At 34.2% G+C, this 11,336-nt stretch overlaps 1 protein-coding gene and 1 long non-coding RNA gene across 6 annotated transcripts; both read left to right on the top strand.

Moving 5' to 3' along the window:
• The first annotated feature begins 5,380 nt into the window (after window positions 1–5,380).
• LOC106308414 lies at window positions 5,381–6,212 on the top strand. The gene has a single exon (XM_013745571.1). The coding sequence runs from the start codon at window positions 5,381–5,383 to the stop codon at window positions 6,080–6,082; it is 702 nt and encodes a 233-aa protein (XP_013601025.1). The 3' UTR covers window positions 6,083–6,212.
• A 2,906-nt stretch (window positions 6,213–9,118) lies between these two features.
• LOC106308163 lies at window positions 9,119–10,732 on the top strand. Of its 5 annotated transcripts, XR_001263502.1 has the most exons (7): window positions 9,119–9,472; window positions 9,549–9,589; window positions 9,672–9,825; window positions 9,898–9,938; window positions 10,015–10,175; window positions 10,269–10,405; window positions 10,509–10,732. It is a non-coding gene; the product is annotated as an uncharacterized LOC106308163 (long non-coding RNA). The 5 variants fall into 5 exon arrangements; XR_001263499.1 differs by lacking the exon at window positions 10,509–10,732 and having other exon boundaries at window positions 9,672–9,708; window positions 10,269–10,502; XR_001263500.1 differs by lacking the exon at window positions 10,509–10,732 and having other exon boundaries at window positions 9,672–9,748; window positions 10,269–10,502.
• The last annotated feature ends 604 nt before the right edge of the window (window positions 10,733–11,336 follow it).

Raw genomic sequence — 11,336 nt, 5'->3', positions numbered from 1 at the left:
ATAGCCAAAGAGAGTATCCGTGAGGATGTTTTTGGTCGAGGGCCATAGTCCTGACCATAGTCCTACATGTCTGACCAAAGTATAGAGTGGTCGACAGCAAAGGTTCACTTCTTGACCATGTACATACGATGTCAGAAGACATGAGAAAAGACCGGAAAGATCAAAATGGTCCAATTACGGTTCAGTAATAAACTTGGCCGACTTAATTACTCTCTTCCTGCACGTCCAGGAAAGATCACGCATCAGATGCGTAGGGAAGCTCACGCATCAGATTGGGATGCGTAGGTTGAAGGACCTCCACTGAGGTTCACATCAGGGGGAGTAGTACGTGTTGTACTCTTTTTCCTTCATCATGGTTTTGTCTCACTGGGTTTTCCTGATAAGGTTTTAATGAGGCAACATTAAGCGTATTACAATCTCTGAATGGTTATGGCATCCAAGGGGGAGTGTTATAAATTAATTGATTGATGTCCATAACCAGTCCGGTCAATAACCGGTCCATACACTTAGAGAGAGAGAGACGACCCAACCCTAGAGAGAGAGAGGCGGACGCGAGACTTGGAGAAGAAAGAGAGGCGGCTACAACTTGCATATTTCTTAATTCGTTTATGTTTATTATTTGTAATCTTTCCTATTATTGTATTTCTATTTATCTCTCTTATAACTCCTATATAAAAGGAACACTTATTCATTAATAATATACAGAAACTTACGGTTCTAAATCCTTAAGTTTACAACATAGATTACTAGTATATTAATTTTGTTGAAAGATGTACCGAGAGGCGGTCATGACCTTAGGAGAGAGAGAGAGAGGCGGCTTATGCTTTGGAGAAAAGGAAACCCTATTTTCTTTTCCTTGTAATTGTTATCTTTCCATTATTATGTATTAGTAGTTTTCCTAATCCTTGTTGGTTTAGGTTTTTGGATATTTTCTTTTTTTTTTATGACTTGTAATCCTTATATAAAGGAACCCATATTATGATTAATAAAAACACAGAAACATTCAGTCTCTAAACCGTTTGTTTTACAACAAGAAATGAGTAAACTTTTACTCTCATGGATATGAGAGTAAACATCTCATATATATTATTTGAGGATTTTTGCAAAGATGTAACCTTAAGTTTAAGTTTGTAAGAATTAAAAATAGACCCGAGTGATGTGGCAAGAGTTTAAGCTCTATAATTGCTTACGTGGCAGAATTTGAGAGAGTTTGTGCATACCATAGTTTAAAAAATACTAGGGGTTTGCCGGCGCTAAGCGCCGGATTTTTGTATAATGATATATGTTTTAATAGTTTTAAAATTATTTTTGGTGTTTTAGTAAAAAAATATTTATCAAACATATAAAGATATTTAAATTTATTTCAATTCTTGTATTAATTGTCTTTAGATTTTTTAAAAAATAAGAAAAATTTGAATACATATGCAATATATTTTTGCCTTTTATGTAAATGGATCTTTTGACCTTTTTATTAATCGTTGTTGCTTTTGATCGAATTTTTAATACTTGGATATTATGTTCCTAAATTTTAGAAAGATATACAATGAATTTCAACTGCAATATAAACAAATTGAACATTATTAATCACAGGTGATCTAAAATACTATAATATTAATAAAAAATGCATTAGAATCAAGACTAAAATACGAAAAACATTTTATTTCTTTCATTTGACAGAACATTTTTGATTGTTTTCCAACAACATACATGTATGATTTAATGTACTCCAATTTCAGCGAGATAATAATTTAGGAGAAGCAACCGAGCCTCTCGATTGAGGGGTAACCAAAGTCACGATCAGTCTAAGGTTGAAATCTGGATGGTCTTTTTGCTAGACCCGCTGGTTCGAGTCCAGCTCGTGACAAAAGGCTTTGATCAGACTAAAATATATAATCATATTATACTTATACCATTTGATATAACATAGTTTCACAAATACTATTATTTAAGCTTCATATGCATATATTAACGGTATTCATATATGCACCAAGAGTAAATCTGCTACTCAAACTAATAGATTATTTTATTTCTGTTATATTTCAAATTTTGAGAGGCTGAAATACAATTTATGCATGAGTATTGATATTTTATATGATTTTAATTGTTTTTGTTTGATTTTAAAATCATTTTATTATATTTAAATATTTACTGTATATTATGTGTATGTATGCAACACTAATCAGTTATTGGGCTTGATTCTTGTTTAGAAGAAAGATTGTTGGAAAGAGGAAGCATAAGACGTTCTTTCATTGAACTCAAATGTTTATTAGTTTTCTTAATGTATGTTTTGTACGTATATATAAAAAAAGAAGTTAAAGGTAAATTAAAATTATCGTTGTATACTTGTAATGTGTCATCATCCTTTATCTGATAATTGTTTATAAATTAATCCTTTCTTAATTTGATCTTTGTTGGTTGGAGCTTTGGGGCTTTAGATTTTAGACCAGGATGAGATTTATTCGCAAAGTTGAAAATGTTAAGAAAAACAAAGTGTATCCGACTTTAACTTGTTTATTAAGTCAGTATATATTATGCACTACAAATAAGAAGTTTCATGTTTCTCAGATTAGTCATAGCAAGCCGATCTCCTTTCTAGATCATCCACTTCAGTATATTGCAAGAAACAAAGTTTTAGTTTAAATCACCTAGGGTTATTTTCCAAGACATATTTAACAAAACTATTTAAGAAAAACAAACCTTAAATGCAACACAAAACACTAATCTCATCAAGCACCTATGAGATCGATACAAAGGAATGAGCTACTTAGAAGAAGCTTGAAGAAAACCAATGAAAAGTGTGCGAGTATGAATCTTGTGATTGAAAAAGCAAATAATTACATGGTTTAGTGAGATCTTCAGTTTTATTTTCAACTTCTCTTCGTCAACTCCATCAGTAACCTCTGACATCATCGCTTTCAATAAACACTATAAACAAAACAAACATGACACACTCAATCTTTGTGATTACCCATGATTTCAGAGTATTATGGTCCTAGAAATGAATGTAGTTTTTGTTTTGCGTCATGTCCAGTTGTGCATAAAGCTTTTGGAATTCGTTGATCACTTTTGCTTGATCCATGGATGAGATTTTCTGAAAATGTGAGAAACATAGCAAGGTATGAGAATATAAATTGTGCTAAGATTTTCTTTTGCTACACCTTTTAGCTACCATATCGTTAAGATATAATTTCCTCGTAGAAGTAAGTTTCCAGAGGTAAGAACACATACCATGTGTAGCCACAACCATTTCTTGCTTGAAAGTGCGGAAATCATCTGCACATGAAATAGTTTTCAATTGAAGCAAAGCAGAGTTGGAGTAGCTAAGAAGATTTCAACACTGTCAGAGTCACTGCTCAATTTTTATAAGGAGATAACCTGGGATAACTAAGCTAAAACACTGTTATGAACCAGACCATCAGATCCTAGCACATGTAAATATAAAAGGCGAAATTTTTGTAGAATCTTGTAGAAGCGGATGATAGAACCAGCTAGGAGAGTCCATACTCCATAGATGAAAATCAGTTTACGATCATGATCCCAAATTCCATTACAACCTTGACCGCAAAGAAATCAACAACATGCTAAGAGATCATCGATGAATAAAGAAAAATATTTAAGTGCATAAATGTATATAAAAACAATGAAAACTGCGAAGGGTGGCCCATAACATCTATAACCATCCTACAAAGGTTCTATTCGCCGTAATTCATATTGAATAACCACGGATCATACGGTAAGTTTAATGTATATTTTCCTTAGTAAAATAACATACAAGATCCACTGTTCGTTTAAGATGTATGAAATATTTATCGAATTAATTTGCATTCATAAGCTACAATATGTATCTCTTAAATATGTAAATTTTGTATTTATTACACGAAAACTTTGGCACCAAGGCGTTGATCGAAATTAATATTGGCACCTAGGTGTAAATAAATGCGTCTGTTCTACACTTGCCATAAGAACATTTGGATCTTGCCTTAAATTAAACTATACATCATATCAAAATACATATTTATATTTTGATATCTTCGTTAAACATATATATTGAAAATTTAATATTTTAATTTTGAAATCTTCATTGTTTTCTTAAATGATTATAAATTATTGAAACCACTAAACATTTCACATTAAAAAAATCGTTGGTGTAAATGTTTGTTACACAAATATGCAAATAATCATAAAATCATATAAGTAGAAACCTCATTTAATAAATATCCATATTAAAAACCATATTAAAAGTATACTATATATCTATGTTAATATCATTTAAATTTCATTATATATCATATACGATATACAAGATTGATTGTTTTGATTTATTTATGCTAAAATGATTGCGAATAAATAAGTGAGGTCGTATGATTTATATGCGCACACCATGGTAACTGATTTCTTAGTTATTTAATATATAATTATTATTTTATTATTTCATAATATGAAAAAACATAAAATAAGTAATAAATATAAAATATTTATTCTGCACAAGGCGCAAATCTTAACCAAACTATGATTCTATTTAATAATTTTAAATTTTAAATATTTTCTAAATCTCAGGCCAAAAAATATAACGAATGAGAATAAACTCAAAAATCAATATTTATATCGAACAATAACCAAAATGAAAAAAATGACACAAAATGAGAAAAACATTGAATATAAACGTAAACTTCTCATAACCATAATTAACTTTTAAATTGCTAAATCATGATATAAAATCGAGCTGGCATAGTTTCATTGTAATCAAATAATAGGCCTTAGATTCTTTGGCCTAAGCGTTAGATTCTTATGCGATAAGTGATTTTTTGACCTAAAATATTTTTAAAAATAAGATCAACTCATCAGTAAACAAATTATGTAATTAACAAAATAATTTTAAAAAAATGTTTAAAGACCAAAAATATTAATTCGATCAATAATATAAATTTTATTTTTCTATACGATATTTTTTAAATAATTTTCATATAAATCCACTTTGCACAATGCACAATGCCCATATCTTATCCTAGTTTATCTCTATTTGAATAGTAATAGGAGGAAATAAAAATAAACATATTTTTACCTGATTGGGAATTGTTGGAGTAACTGTTTTCTCTCTTTTAATTTTTACTAAAGTTACAACCAATCACACTCTTTTATTAACTGTTTCCACTTTTCGTTTTCGAGTTGTAGTCTTGGAGAAGGTAACAAGTTCTCTCTCATTGTTGATTTATTTCTGATAAGTTTCTGCTGGGAAAGGAAGACACTTGAAAGAGTTGTTAACCTTATCTAGTTGAGATTATAATGTTTAGTGTTTTTGTTGCGTTTAGTGAACTAAGCTTGTCGTCTCACTGTAATGTCTTTGTTTTTTTTTTTTCTGGCCAGAGGAGGAAATTGAAAGATGAAAACTTGCTCGCTTTTCAAGACAGCAGCCGCCGCATCAGCCGTTACTGTGATGGCTGGTTCTGGGGCTATGCTGGCCAACTCCTTTAAATCAAGAAGAGAGATGCAAGAGTACCTTTGGGGTCTTGTTGCCGATGCTCGGAGATACTGTTCGACCGATATGACTATGGTCATAACCGAAGTTTGCGGAGACCAACCGAACAAGGTTTTCCAAGATGCAAAAGTGTACATATCCAAGCACGTATCCACCAGAATGTCTTCTTCAATCCGTGTCTTCAAGCATGAGAAGGATGTCAACTTAACATTCACCGTGGAAGAGGAGGACAATGTATTCACCCACACTTTCCAGGGAGTCGAGCTCCGTTGGATCCTCCGCTGCCACCAAATCGACGGTACAAAGTTCCGTTATTACGAGCTCACCTTCCCCAAGAAAGCCAAGGAAATGGTCATCCGCTCTTACTTGCCTTTTGTCTCCCGTGAAGCTGCAAGGCAAAGGGTGAAGACACGTAAGCTCTTCTATATCGATGAAGCAGAGAAATGGACGTCTGTGACTTTCAACCATCCCTCGACTTGGATCGATTTGTGGAGAAAGGTACCACGTATAATAGAGGATATCTGTTGTGTGGTCCTACTGGGACAGGAAAGTCAAGTCTGGTCGCTGCCATGGCAAACTATCTCAAGGCTGATGTGTATGACCTAGACTTGAGTCAAGTTAGCAGCAGTTCTCAACTTCAGACGTTGCTCATGGAAACAACCAACACTTCCATCATACTTGTGGAGGATATAGATTGTTTGCCAGAGTTCAAGAAAAGGAGTTTTAAGAAAGTTGATGAAACTAAGGTACCAATTCCCACTCCTTTTAAAGTTTTATTAAAACCCTTTTCATCAATCAATAGTTTGTAGAAATAGATGATAGAGCCAAATCGTAGTTCGTCTTCACACTAGAGATTGATGTTCATAAAACAACTATCTCTTCTCAAAAGTCGAAGATATTGAAAGAGAATCAATCTTCAAATTGAATGAGAGAAAATGTATACAGAGTTTTCCGAGAAAATGAGAAATATTATACAAATTGACTGAATGAATCTAACAGACGTTTGTTACAGAGCTTTAAACAAGTTGTTAGCTCGTAACAAACTCAAATGATCTCGGACGTCCACGTGTCTTTATTCTCTTTCTCTCTTATTTCGAATTTTCCCTCCTCTTTATTTGATTCTCCACCCTACACGTGTACCACTATGATCTCATGTCAATGAGTAACTCATTGACAGGAGATCAATGAGTTATCCTCAGAAAACATGTTTTCAAACCTCTCAATGAGTAACTCACGACATCTCATCTAATTAGTCAACAGATCTGACCCAGATTCAGATTGCAAGATCGCTTAGTGCCAAGTTGAAGCTGGACTATCGAAATGAATTGATGATAATCTCACTTTCAAATCATCAGGAGTATTATCAATCGCAAAATATTCTTCAACCTTAAAGAACCAATCTCTGATCTTATCACCGTTGAATCGAGGAAATCCAAACGCCCCAATCTCGTCATTCCAGTATAGTGTGGATTCATACCAGATCTCGCCGGACGAGGATGATCGGAGCTCAGATTGTTGATTTCCTGATTCGCCGACGCTCTCGGTGTCGTATCGCGTTGAGAACGCTTGATACTGTTGATCGCCTTCTCTGTCTTCTCCGTAATAAACTTGATCGCCTCAAACATTAGCGCGGCATTCTTATGGATCTTGTTGTTCTGCTCAGCGATCGATTCCTCCATCTTCTCTAACTGTGAACCGATAGCCTCCGTTGTTTCCTTAACCACCGCGTCCTTCAACGATTGCTGTGATCTTGTTTCCGCCATGTTTTCCGAGGATGACGAAGCTCTGATACCTTTGATAGAGCCAAATCGTAGTTCATCTTCACACTAGAGATTGATGTTCATAAAAAAACTATCTCTTCTCAAAACTTGAAGATATCGAAAGAGAATCAATCTTCGAACTGAATGAGAGAAAATGTATACAGAGTTTTCCGAGAAAATGAGAAATATTATACAAATTGACTGAATGAATCTAACAGATGTTTGTTACAGAGCTTTAAGCAAGTTGTTAGCTCGTAACAAACTCAAATGATCTCGGACGTCCACGTGTCTTTATCCTCTTTCTCTCTTATTTCGAATTTTCTCTCCTCTTTATTTGATTCTCCACCCTACACGTGTACCACTATGATCTCTAGTATCAATAGACTTATAGATACATTCATTGGATTTGATTTGATCTGATTGATATATTATTCTCTATGGGCTCTTCTTGATAAGGCAACCCTCTCGGGCTTTCTCGACTTTATGGATCGGGGCTGCTCAAACTGTGGTGACCAGAGAATCATTGTCTTCACAGCAACCAACAAAGAGAAGCTTGGATCAGCATTCCTGAGGGAAAGAGGCATAGATGTTCATATCCACATGCCTTACTGCACACCTGACGCCTTTGAAATCCTGGCCTCCAACTATCTCAGCATCACTACCCACAAGCTCTTCAGTGAGATCAAAGAATCGATTCTGCAAACTGAAGTTACCCCTGGCGAGGTTGCTGAACAATTGTTGGGTTGTGGGTCTGTCAACAAAGTTCTTGAAACACTAGTTGAGTTCTTGGCAGCCAAGAAAGGAAAAGCTCAGGAGGCTTGATGACTCTCTCTCCCCACAACTTCGAACATCTAATCAGCTTTCTGAAATAGCTCGTAATAGTTTTTGTGTATTCGTTTAGCATGGAAATTATCCTAATCAGCTAAAGACTTAAAAGTAATTACGTCATTATCCTAACAATGTTAGGACTTATTTAACCAATGTAGTAGTTATCTTATTACTCCCTTCAAGTTGGAAGTGTAAGATTTTACACACCCAACTTGTACAAAAGATCTTCAGACAGTGGTCGAGGTAGTGATAAGTGAAATGCATGCAAGCTGATTCTTGGAAGTAACATGTTCAGTAGTAATGAGATTAGCTTGTACCGCATCACATACATGATAGCAGTTTTTTTTCTAGATGTTTAGTATGCTTGTGAAACACCGTGTTTGTTGCAATATGAATAGCCAACTTGCTATCATAGAATAGACGCATTGGAGTCGGATGTGAGAGATCAAACGAGGCAAAGCATTGCTTTAACCATTTCAGTTCTTTAAGCGTAATAAACATTACACGATATTCTGTTACTGCTGATGATAAAGACAATGTATCTTGCTTCTTTGCTTTCCATGTAACCGGAGAATCACCAATAAAGACAATATAGGCACTGGGAGATCTTCTAGAAACCAGACATGACGACTAATCAGAGTCACAATAAGCGCTTATTTGCAGAGAATCATTAGCCTTTAAGAAAGAAAGAAAGAAAGAGTAACATTGATTATCCAATGCACAAAGTTCATGTCATTGAGAGTGATGATGATGAGGACTTACTAGAGTGACAGTAGTGATAGTGCACTACGAGAAATATGGGTATTAATAGCAGTCCACGGTAGCACAAATTCACTGATTGCTATCAAAATTTTCAAAATTGGAGTACAACTCTATCATAGCATTAAATTTGCATTATAAAAGATTTTGATTAAGCGGAAAACCAAAAATCACTACCGTAGCTTGGAATTTTATTTTGGAGGCGAAAACACTTTGCCAAATTTCACTTTGGCACCAAAATATTTTGTTTTAATAAAAAATAATAACTGTTTATGGCCCAAGTCATTTCCTTCCTTGGAAGAAAAAAGAAAACTTCTTGATTATCTTTTTCTTCTTCTTCGTTGTTTACTTCAATCTAATCTCTTCATCCTCCATATTCTTCAGTTTGTGTTTTTTCTTCTTCTTATTCATTCCAATCCAAGGGAACCCTGATCTGTCTTTCCCAAAGTCCTCCATTTTGCACTCTGTAAATCAATCATCGTCGTCTCCACCAAACCCTAAACCTCGATCTCTCCTTGAACGACGATTATGTCTCATAATCATCTCCGCAAGACCTCGCAACCCCCTCAATTTCACTCCTTCCTGCGTCTCCTCAGATTCGATAAAGGAGAGACGGATGCAGCAGAGACAGCCATACATTGTTGAACATGTTATATTTCTTCTTTCTCTGTCTCTTTGTTTATATACTTCTTAAAAGTCTTCTCATCCTCTTCTCCCTCTTGCAGAATGAGAAAGCTTTTCTTAAGCAACCCAAGGTCTTCCTAAGGTAAGAAGAAGGAAAAAGAATGAATCTTTATCGTTTTGCTTACGAATTGGTCCTTATGATGAAGATTATGTGTGTGTTTCAGCTAGAGGAAATCTTGGAAGGAAACAGATATGTTAAAGGTGGAAACCGTTACTGGAAGAACATTGTAGATTTACCTCTGTTTGTTTCTCTCCGCTCTTCTATATTTCATTCGTGTGCTTGCCCAGTTGTGTTTGTGTGACCAGGTCGTCAATTAGGTATCTCGAATTAGGCGTAAACCTCTCTACTTTTAGTTTTGATGACTAAGTCTGAGACTCTTGTGATTGTAGGAACTGGTGTTCAGACTAACGAAGAGGTCGCAATTAAGCTCGTGAGTGATTCAATAGATAAAGACTCCAACTTTTCTTTTTTGTTCAAAGTTGATTTTTTAACTGTTGTTGTTGCAGGAAAGTGTGAAGACTGCGCAACACCAGGATATATAGTGTTGTTCAGAAAGAGTTTGGTTTGTGCTGATTGAGAAGCACTGATAGATGAAGTCACAGAGAAGATTGAGAAAGATCTGGTTCTTCTTGGAGCTACAACTGTTGAGGATAAACTCTAAAATGGGGTAAGCTGCTATTACACAACCTAAATTACAGATTGGTGACTGGTGAGCTTCCTTGAGTTGCTCAAGCAGGAATAAATATTTGAGTTTTGACAGGAGACAAGGTGGAGACTGCTGTCAATGTTGATATCTCTCTTTGTGTTCTTTGCCATGAGCTTTGCTACTGTTGTGGAGCAGAGTACAGAGAAGGACAACATAGTTGCACTTGTGACACATTCAACTCAATGCCAAGGGTAATGGACGCTTACTCAGAGCAAGAAAGATCTCAGCTAGCTCTGATCCAACGGTTCTTAGTGGGTGATTGGATTTTGAAACATGAAACCTTTTTTGTTGCAGGAAGAGTTGTTGATGGCAGAGAGATGACTGTTCAGTTTCATGAAACCTTTCTATGTATATGAGTATTTCTGTCTTAGATTTGCAAACACACTTATGTTCCAGTCTTTGGTTTTTTTCAGTTTTATCTGAGATGACTCTTGAGATTGAAGTTGTTTGAACTGTGTATAGGCAGGGGCAAGAGATGTATATTTTTCAGTTTCATCTGAGATGATAATTGGATTTTTGTTAGTTTATATAAACCATATATGCCCGTTATTAATATAACAATGCAAAACTGATTTTATATAATTAATTAGATATAAAATCATCATTTATTGTAAAATAATTGTATTTTTAATTTATATGATTGAGTGTAAAATTAAAAGATAAAAATTGATTAATTAGAGTTTTGTTTTAAAATATTTATATATATATACTAGTTTAGGGGTTCATATGTTTAGTGTGATACTATTATATCAAGTTTGGCGTAGTCAAACTTAAACCCCTAAACTTTGCTCTAAACCCTAAACCCCAAAACTTAACCTTAAACTATAGACATATATCATAACCCAAATTAGTCATATACACTAAACTCTAACTAAAAATCTTAAAATTTTAAATGTATACCATACCACAGATCATGTAAATCATACTTATATCATAAACTCACATCTTTAATCTCTTATTTTAAATATAAAAATAAATATAAGTAGTTGTTAAAAAAATAAATTATATAACCAGTTGTTACAAAAGTTAAATTTTAAAATCTTAACCTCATACTTATATAGCTAAACTCTGAATCCATACTCCAAATTTCAAACCATATATAATAAACATAACCTTTAAACT

The sequence above is a fragment of the Brassica oleracea genome, chromosome C8, assembly GCF_000695525.1.
Source record: "Brassica oleracea var. oleracea cultivar TO1000 chromosome C8, BOL, whole genome shotgun sequence".
NCBI classification, from domain to species: domain Eukaryota; kingdom Viridiplantae; phylum Streptophyta; class Magnoliopsida; order Brassicales; family Brassicaceae; genus Brassica; species Brassica oleracea.
This window is presented reverse-complemented; position numbering and strand designations above follow the sequence as displayed.

Coding starts and splice junctions, on each gene's coding strand:
- LOC106308414 (XM_013745571.1), top strand. CDS start 5,381: ATGAAAACTTGCTCGCTTTTCAAGACAGCAGCCGCCGCATCAGCCGTT.